This window comes from Astatotilapia calliptera, chromosome 6 (assembly GCF_900246225.1).
Source record: "Astatotilapia calliptera chromosome 6, fAstCal1.2, whole genome shotgun sequence".
NCBI classification, from domain to species: domain Eukaryota; kingdom Metazoa; phylum Chordata; class Actinopteri; order Cichliformes; family Cichlidae; genus Astatotilapia; species Astatotilapia calliptera.
The window spans coordinates 17233766-17250570 of NC_039307.1; the positions used below are offsets into that span (position 1 = coordinate 17233766).

General features: G+C 40.5%; 1 protein-coding gene across 1 annotated transcript in view; it reads right to left on the reverse strand.

The window, feature by feature from the left end:
• The window catches only part of ldlrb (low density lipoprotein receptor b), a 28521-nt gene that overhangs the window by 6780 nt on the left and 4936 nt on the right, over window positions 1-16805 (reverse strand). Inside the window, exons 7-17 of the mRNA XM_026170682.1 lie at window positions 16547-16669; window positions 16308-16424; window positions 16012-16134; window positions 15764-15892; window positions 15481-15652; window positions 15110-15337; window positions 14876-14994; window positions 14631-14770; window positions 12206-12347; window positions 11980-12117; window positions 11267-11389 (exon numbers count right to left, since the gene is read on the reverse strand). Coding sequence (XP_026026467.1) covers window positions 11267-11389; window positions 11980-12117; window positions 12206-12347; window positions 14631-14770; window positions 14876-14994; window positions 15110-15337; window positions 15481-15652; window positions 15764-15892; window positions 16012-16134; window positions 16308-16424; window positions 16547-16669 — 1554 coding nt within the window. The remainder of the gene's footprint in view (window positions 1-11266; window positions 11390-11979; window positions 12118-12205; window positions 12348-14630; window positions 14771-14875; window positions 14995-15109; window positions 15338-15480; window positions 15653-15763; window positions 15893-16011; window positions 16135-16307; window positions 16425-16546; window positions 16670-16805) is intronic.

Genomic DNA, 16805 nt, shown 5'->3' on the forward strand with positions numbered 1-16805 from the left:
CTCATGGGATCGCCACAGTTGAACTGCGAATCCCGACAGATTTTGACTCCTGAGGAGAGAAACATGAAGCGTGACTCATTTCACGTGACCACAGAGAGACAGCTTTTTGCTATTATGTCGTAAAGCTTAACAATCATTTACTTGTAGAAGCTGCAGTGACTTTGTTAATGTGTTTCTGATTCCCTGTGGTGACAGTTTGATCCAAAACTTTTTTTTAATTTGAATTATAAGTTAGTGAACTTTCTGTTTTTTAAAATATTTTCTAAATATTAAAAAACTATCAGGAAATTGGTCAGTCAAGCATAAAAAAACCTCAAGAATCCCAAGTGTAAGGTGTAGCTGATATGTGATAACATACCGCAGCTAGCGGGCAGCTCATCACTTCCATCACCACAATCATCAGTTTCATCACAAATCCACCTGCGGGTGATGCACCTCCCATTTCCGCACTTAAACTGATTGGCGTTGCATATGTAGGCTGCATCTGTGAAAGACAAAAATCACAACTGGAGTTCAGTGTGACGTGAGGACAAACTGCCACCCTGGTTTACATTCAATATCACCAGATCTTCTTATCAGCACTCATCAATTAGCTCACAGCTTATTGGCCCTAAAAAATGTTATTACTGTGCTGTTGAATGACTGAAAAATACACACGGAGGGAAAAAATTACAACTGAAGGCCACTGAAGTTCAGACAAACAACGGTGTAAAAAAGAAAACAAATCCAAATGTGCTAACAAAGGAAATTTGTTAATGTGTTACTCAGAGTCAAAGACAGTGAAGTACGGATAAGTGATGCTGTAAAAAAGGGAGAGAAAAAACAGGTTTTTCTTATTGCTTCACTCAGGAAATTAACAAATTAAGTTATTGACACTGTGTCTCATGTTAGAACTAATCAAAGTGACTTCAATATAAAGTATTTGGACAAAGAATTATTCCCCCGAAGTCATTCACATGCAAGGCCCAGTTTTTACAAACTTAGTCAAAAGATATAGACAAAAACAGAAAATGTATTCAGTCTCGTTTCTCTCTTCAGCAAAGAGTTGTTTATCTGGGTAAATACCCTGGTTTATGTGGCTTAAACGTGTGCCACATCAGATGTGTACAGATGGACCATGGCAAAGCATCGTTTCATGTAGGAGACAAACGTTTCACTACTGTGTTTAAAAGTTTAAAGCTTTGCAACCTTAAACTGACCATGGTTTCTTTCAGGCTCACAGGTCGCGGCGGTCACCTCAGTGAAATAGCCATTAAAAAAAGCCGGACACTGCCCCAAATATGCGTCATCCTCCATCCCCTCCTGAGTGCCTGTCCCTCCTGTGACCTGGAGGCTTAGCTTATTGTCAGGCTATCCCTTTAAGACAATAGCATGGGAGGAGTTGAACCATCACACCACCAGTTGCTGATTGGTCCCAAAGTGGCATTCCTCATAACAGCATCACCACAGTGACCCGCAGATGGAGGCGGAGGCTCTAAACAGAAGAAATTCTGTCATCCCAGAAGTGTAAATGAGTGATGACGCGTTACAAAAGAAACAGAACAGGTCTGACTGATTACGATAAGTTGGTGCGGATGGTTATAGCACAAAGAGAGGATGCTTTCTCAACACTTGATATGTGGCCAAGGGTTGCCTCCCTGCTTTTCTGGCACTGTGAAAAGTAACACTGAATTGAGAAATGTACTGTATTTCTTGTCTTGCTATTTTAGCAACATTTAGTTGAGTCTCAGTTTCCCTTAAAGGGGGGAAAAAAACGCTCTGCATGTCCACTTCTGACACAAACGTAGGATGAAGCCTGGCAAACAGCCAGCAGAGGTTCCAGGAACAGACTTTCCAAAACATACTAAAGAACTAACGCACATAGAGCACGTTATTCAGTGCTCATTTTACATCTACAGCAAACTTTAAAGAACTCGCACTCATTTCCCCTTTATGAAGCAGCCATTTAAATTGAATCCACTGACAAAAAAGGAGGAACCAAAGCAGGTTAAAAGCTGCTTCTTCCCGATCTTTAAACCTTCAACCTCGTCCCCATGGGTGGAAAATATAAACTTCCCAAGCCTATGTTTTCATTTTCCACTGCTAATGTTTCCCACAAGTCTCTTTAGTCTCTCATTAAGACTGCTAAGTAAAATGAGGTTTCCATGAACTCTTTACCGTAAGTCTTTCTCAGAGACAAAATTAAAGTTTGCACCTGGCTGATGACAGTGATATACTGGTAAGTTCTCTCTGTTTTGTGTTTGACATTTTTAGACCTCAATGTTCAAAAATTCCCCAACGGTTCGTGGCCTCGTTTGCCACTTTGTTCATAACATGTCATAAAGCAAATTTGTGAACACTGCAGTTTAAATAGAAACTGATCTTTATCACTTTTAGTCAGTTTATAATCTGAAAACTAAGTTCAGAAGTATCACTACTGCATCAAAAACTACCTCTAGTCTATCTAGTCAGCTAGAGCCTTAAAACCTAAGACCACAAACTGCCAGTATGTTTACTAGTTTGAACAGGATGTCAGACAGCTCAGGTAGAGCGTACTTTGTTTCTGCAAGAGAAAGTGCACCCTCCAGTTTCTATTTATACCCACAGTATAAACCTTCAAAGCCACCAGACCTCACACATACAACACTACCATACAAGGCTATTCAGGCACTACCTTAAACACATGCCCGGCCGCTATGGTTCAGTTCAAAATGTAGTAAAGCTGAAGCTTGTCTGACAGCAGAAACTGGCTTTACAGAATCAGTCACAATGCTGAGTGACAACAATCATCCCTTGTGACTACATGAGACTTTGTTCTCTAACAATGCATTGCTGTCTTTCTGTGGTACGTGTCTGCAATATACACACACCAGAAGCCTTCATAAAGAGAAGGTTTTATTTATTCAATCATATACCCAGCAGTTAATTAATAACCAGGATGGATATCCATCACGAGGACCGGCAGCACTCACTTGTGCATTAGGTCTGGATTTATGATGATTAGTCCGGTCATGTAGCTGCACTTTATTGAGTCCAGTGGAGTCATTGCCTGATAAATGAAGACAGTAATGTGCTCGAATGACGTTAGATTGAAACATGCTTTGAACAAGTGCAAGACTTGATAGTGAGGTGGCCATCTGCAGAAGAGCAAAACTTGCAATGCTTTACTTTGTAACCTTCAAATAATTTTAGTATTTTAAGCCTATGAAAAGACTATGTTAATGCGTGAATGATTCCTATACTCTAAAGCTGGAGGTATTTCTAAATGATAAATAGGCAAGACTATAAAGTGTCTCTATTTGTGAGTCACTGCATTGTAAAGGTTTCTTCTCCCATGTAGGAAAACGAAGGCTTTTATTACACACACACACAGACATGCACAGCTATACATACACTAGCAAATATGATGAATGGAAGCGGAAATCTGAAAAGCTCTTGTTGGAGAGTACAGATTTTAGGGAGGGTTAATGAAGCAGGGGGCAAAATTGTGCTGCAGAACATTGATTCCTCCGAGGGAGTTCACTCATTCAGTGACCATGTTTGAGGACGACAATGGTACGATGTAAGGATCAGCCCGAGACTTAACATGGCACAAAAGCCTGAATGCTAATGATATGAGGGAACAATTAAACACGTTTTAAATACTGAATCTTCATTAAATGAATGTTTCATTCCCTTTTTAATGAATGTTAATGTTTCCTCGTGTTAAATATTCAATTTAAGCCAGTTATGGGATATATCCGCCTTTTTATTATCTGCTTTGTTCAGTTAATTCTCTTTAGTTCATATTTGTATTCAAAGGTTTCTGCGTCTCTTCTGGCTCAGTTTCCCCCATTTTGCGTCACAGTGGAAAACGTAGGCTACATCCTGTCTTCTGTGAGGCCTGGAAACCTCTGAGTGTCCAAACTGTCCATTAACATGTACATTAACTCATTCTTTATGCAGTCAGTAAAAGTACTTCGAAGCTATTTCCTCGGATACTTTTCAACAAATGTGCGCAGCTACAGTAAAAATGCAGACTTTCTTGCATCCAATTTCCTGCATCCCGCTTGAAGGAGGAAGCCTCGCCTTTCAGCCGCACCCTCCACCCCTCCCAGCTCCATTCGTTGACAACGGCCTTTTTGGGCCACGCCCACCCGAAACTCAAAGCCGGCCGGCAAGTCGAGCATGGTTGGATGTTCTGTTTCATTTTACAGCGAAACGAACCAATCAAAACGCCGTGCGTACATTCATTCATATATGCAGAAATCGTAAACCACGTTGTGGAATTATCGTCAAAATTATTGACTTGTATATCTTTATGTACCGATACAAAGAATCAGGTTATTACACCTTTCATTAAAAAGAAAAAAGAAAAAAACACGAGAAAGGAAATGCAGTTACCGTGAAATCTATTTCCTTACCTGTTTGAGGCAAACAATGAATAAGCATCAACAGACACCAGCAAGCGGACAGCCCGGCGAGTCCCTTCCAAATCCCAAACATGTCCCGTTTCTTCTTATATTGTCAGCTACAAAATAGAAGTCAGCTGCGCGCACAGATGTGAAAAAAGAAGGAAGAGTTCGCGGTTGTATCTGTGCGTAAAAAGAATCCGGAGGAGACAGAATCACAGAGGAGAGTCACCCAGTGCTGGTCCGTGAATGTCGAGTGTGAGCAAAATATATTAAGGAGCCCGTGTCACATCTCACCACTTTCTATGAGGCTGGCACGAGGGCGGTGCCAAACCAGTGGTGTGATGTTTGAATTTGGCCTTGAGCATTGCTTGGGGGTGGAGCCTGCTGGTTCCATCACTCCACCATGAAAAAGCATAGCTTCCTCCTGTGTGTGTGTGTGTGTGTGTGTGTGTGTGTGTGTGTGTGTGTGTGTGTGTGTGTGTGTGTTTTAGAACGTATAATATGTCTGAAAGGAAGAGGAAACTCTGACTGCACAATAAAGTATCTATCTGTAACACATTGATAGCACCTTTTACAAAAAAGCCACAAAATATATCACATGCAGTCTCACTACAGCCAGACTGACTGTGATGATAACACTTTGGTAAATGAAAACAACAAAAAGAGCAAGTGTGAGAGTGTGCTACAACATGTGGAGTTAAATAGTAGCAAGAAAGACACAGTGATGAGAGCCACACACATTTAGAGTGTGGTTGTTGTACAACTTTCAGCCCCCTCCACCACCACCCTTTTATTCAACCTAAATTCCATATTAAAAATTAACCAGACAATTCATGAATGATTCTAACACAAAAATGACTGAAAAAGCAAAATAATGATGATAAATAATTCATATTAATGGGCCGAATGCAGCGCAGATATGTACGATACATATCTTTGTACTCCATCAGTTTCGCTGCAGCCTGACCGCTCTCCTGATCATAATGCCTTGAATTGTCGGGATGCTTTAACGCTGACAAACTGCCATACTTTAGCTTACTGTATTAACCAGGTCTATGCAAAGGTTATTTGTGTCAACAGTCACTGTTCGATCTTCAAGCGCAGGCAGATCATTTGCAAAGCAAAATATCGGCTTTATAAGTGAAGCACTTTGTTTGCTGCAGAAAAAGCTGCAATTTACTGGAATCGGTCAGGTACTCTGGGGGCGAGATGCCTTCTTCCCTGGAAAAAACTCTACAGCCAAGAAAAGTGGTCTGCCACATCACCGTCTGCTCATCCCTCCCCATAATGCTGGTTGATGTAACTCCTAAAAATTGAGTGTCTGGTTATACAGAAAAGTGATTCCAAGGTTTTCCTGGCATGTTTTGGGGAAAATCACATTTTTAATAGGTTTGAGATCAGTGCCAATGACGAAGAGAGAGTTTTGCTTCAGAATACATGGACATGATACATATGTAGAAGTCAAATCAGGCAGATAAAGTGTTTTAGTGTTTTTAAAGTGCTGTGTGTGAGTGCTCCCAGAGTAAGAAAGAGGGAGGAGGAGCTGGGCTTGGCTTGGCTCCTTGTAGGGGCAGGGAATAATCTGTGGGAGGCATTCCTGGAATGTAAAAAAAGCAGCTGGATTACATATTCTGGTTCCCGGCATCCCCACACACACTGCTAACACACACAGAGGTGCAGCTCTTAAACCATGTGTACACTTTAAATAGTGCCTACATCATGGCCGGTACCTTTAGTCAAACATCAACTCTACTTACTTCCGTAGAGGCCTGTGAGTCATTAGAAAGGCTCCTTAATAATGACTTACAAACCCCATTTTGTCCCCTAATACAAACACAGTATCACCACTGCTGTTAACAGGTTGGACCTGTTCCACTCTAGTGTGACACTGGGCCACCTGGACCTCAAACTGCTAAATGGAAGTAAGCCATTATTTTATTTTATTTCAGAACAATGTCAGTGAAAACATTTTTTTCTAGCATATACATATTATCATTATATACAGTTGTTGTAGATTTGGAACATACAGTGGTACCATGACTGGGGGGAGCATGGGTGCAAATAAACCATATGCTGTTTCTCGTTGCTTGTTGCCATTAACATGATCTTGTTCTTTGACATAAGAGTGGGAATGTTATCCAGCATCACTCAGTCCTAATTAATCAGCAGCTTTCTGAATTATTGCCAACATTCTCCATCTTATCCTGATGACTACTGTGTCTCCAAGTCTCCCTATCTACAGTGTTGGTATTCTGTGTTCACACCCTGATTGCCAATCACTGATTCGTACCCTGAATTGATATTTTGCTTCCCTCCATTAGCAAACATATTAATAGTTGAAGATACCAGAGATGGAATAAATAGTAGACTAGTTCCTATAAATCTTCCCTGCTCTGTGAATTCAGGCAGCCTTGAATTCTTATTGACGCTCTTCTACTAAAGAGAGAACTGGACTCAGTCAGAAACACACCACACCATTAAATGCCTTGAGTTGTGAAAATTACGAGTGTCTCAGGGCCAACAAAGCTGATAAGTGTGCACATGCATACGTAATTCGTGTGCACACTCTGATGCCCGAAGGCCAGATGTGATGACAAAGCAGCTAATGTCTAACAGGTTCCAGTTAAAATACAACTAACAAATCAGAAATCGGAAGAGTACAGACACACACGCTCACACACTTACACAACTTTTTCCAAGAGCACGGGTGTGTCTTTATCTCAGTGTTGCAACAGTGAAATTTTTGCAACTCACAGTCTTCCCCTAATTCAGGTCTGTCTCTGAACATTTGTGGTTCTGAAATCATATAATATTGTCAGCCAAATCGTTTTTCTACTTAAAATCAGCACTTCTCTGTGCTGCCTGTGAACACAGTGGAACTTCCTTTAGAGCAATAAATTATTTTATTGCTGACAGAAACGCAGAAGTATAAAAGTTATTGTGAAGCCATTAAAGGGAACTCTTCATGGACTTGGACTTCAAGCTTCTTCTGACAAAAAGCTCTTATTATAATTTAAAATTATACAAGGAAAAGTAAATAAATAAAATTACACACATATGTCCATGTTACCAGATATGTGTGCTGTTTGTGTGACGTGTATGTTCACTGCTTTGTCGTGGCAAAGAAGCCCAAAATTAGTGTGAATTACTTTTCCACTGCTGCTGCTGCTGCTGCCCCTCCTCCCTCCGCAGATGTTAACAGCTGCTTTTAAGTTGCTGCAGGGGCAGTCCAAGGGTTTCTAGAAATAAGGAAAACTAGTTTGTCCCCTTCCTCCTCTCATCCTTATGAATCAACAATGTGGACCTTCTGGAGTCTGCGATGTGTACATCTCCTTAGGCATACTGTACATTCAGGAGCAAACATTTTAGGGGAATAGCAGTGCCGTTTGTCATCTGCAAGAAGAGTTTCTGTTTTGATTTGCTGGTATCACCATACTTGGAGTGAGACTGTTACAACATCTACTTTTAGATTCTCTTGGATGCTTTGACCATGGTATTATTAATAAGAGGATTAAAGGTATAAATGAACTGAAGGACTCCTGATTTTGTACTTCTGGGATATTTTTTTTTTTTAACTCACTGAAGAAAGCTCTTTGGGTGTATGGGCTTAAAATCACAGCCAGATCTAAAGAGCATGAGTGTGAGTTCACTGGGTCAAGCCTAAAATATTTCTTCTATTTGTATGAGACTTCCTCCTAGTGGTGAAATTGGATAATTACACCTTCCCACGTGTTTCATGGAGGGAAGAAATAAATAGTTTCCCCTGAGATGTTTCTTACTTAGAAGACTAAAACTTATAAATACTTCCAAAACTCACTTATTGGGATTTCTTCTTGTTGGCCTCCAGCTGTTAGGAATACAATCTAATGGAGTAACATCATCAGCAACTAACTTTTCAGTTCTGATAAATGTGCCAATAATGTTGAGTAGTTGTTTATACTGAAAATAATTCTTTCAAGTTCTTTGCCCAGCATAATCTAAACTTCACACAGTCTCACACTAAAATAAAAACAAAGCCGTTTAAAAGCTCAAATGAAAAAATGCCTTTAATCTAAAAGTATGCCTAATCTATGTCTCACCATATTATCGGCCCCTTAGTATCAACTGAGTGTCAGTTTAGATCATTTCAAACTGGTTTCCTGAACATGACAATGAGTTCATGTCACAGGGTGGAATGGACAAAGTTTAACTTAGTATTTTTATTTCCTTGCATGTAGTGTTTTGTTTTATTCTTTGATTTTTATTTATTTTTAACATGTAGTGTTTTATTTTGTTGGGTTTTTGCATGTTTTTGTTTTGTTATGTGATTTGTTCCGGGGAGATGCCCTCCTGATCATTAACCTGACACACCAGAACGAAGAGTCAGACAGGACGACAACGATCCTGTTGGTTTCTGCGCCGTTTTGTCACGGTCTGCAGAGGCAGGCCGTGCGGTGGTGTGTGTAATGGACCCAGGAGCGTACACAAGTGAGTAGACGGGAGTGAGTTTAACAGAAAGCGAGCCTTTAATATGACTGAAGACCAGGAATACAAACACAGCAGGGATAGCGTGGCTAAACTATAACTAAACGGGGAAAACTAATACTGTGACAAACTAAGAGAACTCTGAGACGAAGATGATCACAAAAGACTGATCGTGAAAACATGGGGGTGAGAACACAGACGACGCGACACAGACTACATGAAACACAGAGACTAAATACACAAGAGGGATGATCAGGGGAAGTGGCCACACATGGGAACACAGCTGACACAGATAAACATAACAAGACATGGCAGGAGTAAACAACACTGACGGGAGACTGTCAAAGTAAAACAGGAAGTACACAGAGGTGCAAACAGGAGGAGAGAGAGAGCACGGGCATAGTGGGCTGGGGAAACATGGAATGAAACACAAGGAGGGGAGATGAGGACTCACAGATACATAGAGGGGCACACAGGGGATAAAAGTCACAAGGGGAAGTCAAATAAGGAACAACATAACAGGACAACTCAGGAAACATGACCTAAATAAGGAACGAAATACAAAAATACAAGAAACTAAGAATACTGGGCCCACATGGCCCAGGACCATGACACGTTTGGACTCTTATGGGACTTGATCTTCATGGCTGAGGCTAGTGCATTTTAGCTGTATTGTTTTAACTGCTTTTAATGTTTTTAACTTCATTTTTCTGCCTGGCCAGAGTATTTTAGTGCTTTATTTTTGTAAATAAATTATAGTTTTAACAACTTGAGTTTATATTTACTACTTCCCTTGGCTGCTCCACTGCTCTTCCCGTCAGAAGCGTTTCCCTTCTGTTTTAAACTTATCACCCGTTAATCCTCTATTACATTAACAGTACTCAAATGGTCTCCACAGCTACCAGATCATCCAATGAGGCACCAGTGGGATGTGGTGACATGGTAGATTTGCAGGATGGATGGGCAGCTGACAAATCTGCATCAACGGTGTGACACTGCCACGGTTTAGGTTAGAAACCCCAAACAGTGATATCCGCATGGAGCAAGATCTCAGAGGAATGCTTCCAGCATCTTGTTGACTTTATGCCATAAAGAATTGAAGCATTTCTGGAAGCAAAAGGGGTCCAAGCATGACATTAATGCCCATGATGAGTGTATGTAAACTACGCTACATGTGTGGTAGAAGAGGTAACTAGCTATGTGTCCATAAATTATAATGATTTTGCAAGCGGTACATCCGTGCATTGAAATTATAATCTGAAAATACTCTATGCAGTATATCCAACACCACACAGCCACAGAGAGGAGCCAGTGTCCAAAATCCAAAGCAGAAAAAGTGCAGAAATAATGAAACTGTTCTGAAGTCCCAAAGTCACCACACATCAGCAGAAGAACAAGTTACAGTACTCATGTATTACAACCTTGTGATTCCTGAATTCTACAATCAGCAGTTGTAAGTGCTCATACTGGAAGTGTAACAGGTAAGCCGCAGCAGCAAGGTTTTTATTCTGTAAAGTAGTGGAGAGTGACTGGGCCTCAGCTCCATCGAACCTCAGACAAATAAGAGCTTCTGAGAAGTCTGGAAACACCCTGCGTACACAGCTGGCTGGCTTTCCAACCTAAACAGTCAGAAACATGTGATGTACACACACCTCAGGAATCACAGCAGGTCCAGAGACTGTTGTCACAAAACATCATCAAAGTGAGGCAGAGGTGAAACAACAGCTCTGTTCATATCCAGAGGATATACGGAAGGTCAGGCAGCAGCTTAAGACTGTGTTAAAACACAGCTCAGTTGGCCTTCAGTGTTTATTTCCTTAAAGGTGTGAAACAATACTGAGTAAAGCACAGACTTCAGGTTATATAAGGAATTATTTACAGTTTGTCCAAGAATTAGAAAATACAGGTAACTGATTTAAAGGAAGCTAATGTTTTAATAGTGAAACTTGTGATGGCAATATTTGACCTTAAGACCCATGTTTGACATTTCAAACATTTTCTGTAACTCAGTGAGTGTTACATGGTTATGTTTATTCCAAGATTTGGTCATTTGTCCTCCTGTTGGCATCCATAAGTGGATACGACAAAACAGACAATTGGTGGCAGTATAGTAAAATGTAGTATTAATATTGGTCATCAATACCAATGCATTAACTTTTTATATATAACTTTTTATACAGGTCTTGGTGGCAGGTTCAATCTCATAGCCCTCTTCACAATCACACTTGTAGCTGCCTGGCAGGTTGATGCAAATCTGAATGCAAGTGTCCGGCTCAGTGCATTCATCAATGTCTGCAAACAAACAAATAGAAGAAAGAACTTGGCATCTTTGGATTCTTAAAAAAAGTAGTTTCTAATAAACTTTCTTAAATCACGTTTATGACCCATGGCCTGCTTGTTAGGGTGCAGAAATGTGTCTGTTAGCTCACCTTCACAGGTTTTGTTGTCTGCTTTTAACCTGTATCCAGCAGGGCATGAGCAGTTGTATCCAATCTTTAGATCGTTGCAGTGGTGAGAGCATCCGCCATTTCCGGTCAAACACTTGTTGTTGTCTGCAGAGACAAAGAAATATTTTAAATAATATTCATGAACAAAAGATGATTAGCCAACTGAAAACTCACATGCAGAAGCTTTGCTAATGTGTTTCTGAACATAACAATCAATGATCAGTAATATTCAGATAGGTGACACATAAAAAACACTTATTTAATCTAACACCGCATCTTTAGTAAGTCTGCTCTTTAGCAATGAATATGGCCCCCACTTCTTGTATGGTGCCTGACAACATCGGGACATGCTATTAACGACTGATGTCATCGGGTATCTCCTCACAGATCTGGACCAGGGCATCACTCAGCTCCTGGTCAGTCAGAGGTGCAGTATGGCTGTGTTGGATGAACTGAATCATAATATCTCCAGAGCTGTTCTTTAGGATTAGGCTGCACAGCAGAGGTAGTTGTGTGTTTGTTGGTGGTTGTAGTTGTGGTGGTCGGGTCTGGCTGCCTGGGTGCAGCAGGATTTGTGGGACCTTGTGGTGGGAGTGGAGCAGCAGTTTTATCTTTAAGGGGAGGTGCAGCTGGCTGAATTTCAAGATTTGATTTTAATTCCATCTTTTTTAGTAACAAGAGGTGCAGATGTTTACCTGCCACGCATTTCTTCATGTCAGGTCTCAGGACCATGCCATCAGGACAGGCACAGGTGTATCTGGGAGACTGTGGGTCGTTCTGAGGGGCAGGTAGGCACAGGAACTCACAACCTCCATTCGTGCACCAGTTTGCACCTAAAATAAAACAGGGAAGGCATAAGAAAAAAATATTCTATTTTCACAGATTCTTTTTAATATCTCGAATGTACAAATGTTTCCTTACTGGCTGGCTGCTTGAGGTTGTGGTGCAGTACGATGTCTTTTAGCTGGCCCAGGTTCTTTGCCAGCTCAGTGATGTCGCTTCCTGTCAAGCGGTTGGCACTAAACACAGCAGCTTTCCTCATATCTGTCCAAAATACTTTCTCCTGTTTTAGAAAGAAATACAACTTGAGTTAAACTGATTAACTATAGACAATCATTCTTTACAATACAATTATTATAGTTCTACAACTGTTTATACACTCTAAAAAGTAATTCATCAGGCCTTTTACCACCACTTGATTAAACCCATGGCTGCAACATAAAAATTCTAATTTATTGATTAAGATAGGCCTTCTAAGTTGCAAACTTTATTTTTTTGGGTTGTGTTGAATTAATAATGTTGGTAATTACATTAAATTAATTTTATATGTAATTTGAAATTAAATCCCAATGTTAGTGGGTTCAACCAATGTTAGTGGGTTCAAAATAAAATTCAAGTTGTAATTACTTAAAGAAATTTAATACATAACTTATTTTTTTCCACTGTAACTTCTGATTTCAAATTCCCTCCCCTACTGACTTAACTAGCCCGGGCAAATTCACACATGTTGCGTTGCATGGTGCAAGCTTTAGTAAAAAACATTTCAAGGTAAGTAACATTTCATTTACAAATAACAGTTCTACCAAAGCAAAGCATTTGTGCTAGTCACCTGTAGTGGATTTGTGTATGATGTGATGCTCATACAGATAAGGAAATACTTTGCACTACCACATGTAGCTAATGCTAGCCATTCTAAACTTTAGCACAGCAGAGGATAAGACTTATAAAGTTTCATTTGACAAAAGTCTTCAGCTAGAGAGTGCAACTGTGGCTAGGAAAAGCATGATTAAAGTTTTGCTACACAGTGCAATCTAATTTTGATCATAGGCTGATTTTGTTTTTCTTTTTACCAAAATTAGAAGCCTTTAAACTGTGAATAGTTCTTTCAGAGGGATAACCTAGAGGCTTCTTTTTTCCATCTGGCTCACCTATTTTATATCTTTATAAAACTTGCATGACCCATACGTAATATTACATTGATTTTGGTTAGTATTGTGATACAGCTTAAAGTAAGTATTGTTCTTGATCTTAAGAGCTGTAGCTATCTTTGTTTTGTTTTTTTTGTTTTTTGTTTTTTTAAATCAGACTGTGTGAAATATTGTTAATGTCATTCCAATAGCATTATTCTGGCATGGGCTATGTGAATCTACTTAACATTAAGACTTTATGTAAGCAGTTAGTATAGTGTGATAATCTAGGGTCATTAGTGCTTTGTTAAGTTGGGACACATTTTTTACAAAATGGGCTGGGAGTGAACAATGTGCAAATTCGAAACCTCTGCAAAAACAGGGTTGCTAAAGCATTAGAGATTACACCACGGTTATGGTGGCGAAGTCTCCCTTGTCTTCACCAAGATTGTTTTTGTTCCCTCAAAACTTGGGGTAGCCTTAGATCACATCTATCCTCTTTAAATAATGTATTAGAGCATTCATTAATGCAGTATAGCTAATAGTCTGCAAGGTTTAATTCTTCTCTTTCTGTGGTCTACAGATAAAGGAGGAGTTCAAGAGAATAACCACTGTAAGCCTTGAATAGCTACACTTGACCATTGCACCCCAAAACTGATGGATGTCATTTTATCAAGGGGAGGAGCTAAGGGAGTGAGAATCAGGCAGATCAAGGACATGCTTCTTGAGGTAGGACAACTATTTAGACTTTGGGTAGCTTTGAAATGCACTTTGTTGGCAGTCACCCATGTATTTTATACTCATACTTTATTTTTTCTTAAATAGCACAATACAATTGAAACACGCAGAGAAGTAGCCATCTGCTGCCTTATCACTTTCCTTGGAGAGAAGGAAGAGGACCTTTTCATGGAGTTCGGTTTAAGTAATTCAGCATTGTGTGTGTGTGTGTGTGTGTGTGTGTGTGTGTTCCATTGATCATCTGAATTCATTAAGTTTCAGTAAGTATAAAAGTCTAATCTATAATTCACTAACCTATTAATTCCTTAACTTAAGGTTGGCCTTAAGTTAACACCGAAGAACTTAAGGCCAACCTTGAAAGGCAGGTGATGAAAACTGCCATCATCAGTGACCGGTACAAATGCAATTTTATTGCGTTTGACAAAAAAACTGAATTCAATTCTATTGTATTCTATTAACAATTAGTGCGGTGCTCAACAATTGAAGCTCTGGCTTTATATGTTAAACCATTTCAGATAAAAACCCTCCATGAACTTCGTTAGACTTGGACTGGCTGGTTTTAACCGTTTAAGAAAGCAACTAGTATTGTTAATAAATCAGGTAGATTTTGGGGTCCTGTCCTTTTCCTAACAATAACAACAATCCCTTTGACCTTCACTGAGTCAAAGTTAATCTGGGAATACACTGCCTTCATCACTAACCTCAAAGACTGTCAGGGAGAGTGGGTGGAAGAGTTTTTTCTCATTAATAATGAGACTGTGTCGGGCCCCTCCATTCACATCGATGCTGGAGAGAGAGTGCAGCTTGGCGTCCACCCAGTATAGACGTTGGTTGACCATGTCTGGTAAGAAAATGAAACACACAAATAATAGTTTTGACTACGATATTTTCATTACACAGTAAATAAAAATCACTGCTAAAAATGCATTCAGGAAGCTGTGCTTACCCAGGGTGATGCCATTCGGCCACACAATGTTGTCTTTTACTAAAGTAGTGCGATCTGCACCGTTCAGCCCACTCTTCTCAATCTTAGCTTCTTCACCCCAGTCTGTCCAGTACATCAAACTAAAGAGGACACAGTAAAGAAATCATGAGGCTAAAGACAAAACGCACCAGTTCATGTCAAACTGACACTAATCTAAGGAAACGTACTCGCTGTGATGTCTGTTTAAACACTTACTTGTTTACTGGATCGACTGTGATGGCTCGTGGCTTGTCCAGGTCCGTTGCGATCAGGGTCTTCCTCATACCGCCATCCGTTGTTGCTACAGAAATAGTCTTCAAAACACTGTCAGTCCAGTAGATGTTGCCATGGATCCAGTCCACCGCAATGCCCTCTGGGGCCTCTATCCCACTTTCAACCACCACATTGTGGTGAGAGGAATTGCCAGCCACATCTATCATAGAGCTGTTTGGAGGAAGGCAAGAGTGGAGAGATTAATTTCATCTTCATCATGGTTCTTGAATGAGAGCCACTCCATACTATGCAAAATGAAGCAAGAAACTCATAAAGAAATGTAAAAAAGAAAGGACACAGATAAAGATTCTTACCTGTAGATTTTCTTCAGAGACAGGTCAGACCAGAAGATCATCTTGTTTGGCATATCCATGTCGAGAGCCACTGCGTTCTTCAGCTGTGGGATCACACGCACGTACTCGCTGCGGTCCACTGTCAGCTTCCTCACCTCGTGTTTGATGGTGAAGTACAAGGTGGGCACTGAGCCTGGTGGAGGCAGAGGAGGACAGTTCGGTTAAACTTGCTTGTCTTGTCTGAAGATTGCGTCACAGGATCAAGCGTTAAGTGGGTTTAAGTGGGCTTTCTTTCTAATATTACCTGATTCAGCCTTGCAAGTTTTGGTCGCAGGGTCAATCATATAGCCCTCTTCACAATCACACTTGTAGCTGCCTGGCAAGTTGATGCAGATCTGAGTGCAAGTGTCTGGCTCAGCACATTCGTCAATGTCTGCAGAATTGAAGAAGTTGGCTCATTTGTTTGTTTCTATTGTGCACATTGTTAAATGACATGTTTACGATCTGTCTGGTTCTTAAGAGGCAGAATTTTAAATGTCTCCGTCCGCTCACCTTCACAGGTTTTGTTGTCCGCCTTCAGCCTGTATCCAGCAGGGCAGGAGCAGTTGTAGCCAATCTTCAGATCGTTGCAGTAGTGAGAGCAGCCGCCATTTCCGGTCAGACATTCATTGTTGTCTGCAGAGACAAACAGGCAAAAAGCTTTCAAATAATATTCACGACAACCAAATCCTTAGCTGACCGGGAATTTACTCATTCAAACCACAAGCTATGTAGGTCAAGTCAGGTATTCTAGTCATATTTCCCTACAGGCTGGCAGCCATGAATGTGTACAAGATGACTTCACTTACCACACTCTTTCGCTGGTTCATCAGACCCGTCCTTGCAGTCGTTCTGCTTGTTGCACACTTTCTCCGTGTCGATGCACTCCCCACTGCGACACTGGAACTTGTTTGGGCCTTCACATACTGTGGAAGAGACCAGGGGAGTATGAATGAGACCACAATGTAATCATGTGGGACTTTCTTTCTTTTCAAGAAAGAAGCTTTTGATTACAGTTTGTGGGTGAAACTGAATGAAATCTTTTTACCTGTATCACATTCAATCTCATCAGTGAGGTCCCTGCAGTCAGCACGTCCATTACATTGGAGGCTTTTGTTAATGCAGGTGCCGTCCTTACACTGGAACTCATCTGAGCGGCAAGTGGAATGAGCTGGAAGAGAAGGAAGAAGGTAAATGAACGAAAACACAAAAAGAGAGATGGAGAGAGAGAGTAATGAAATAGAGATTAGAATAAGAAGAAACATAATACCAGTACCTCCAGAAAATATTTACTGTCAGTCTCCATT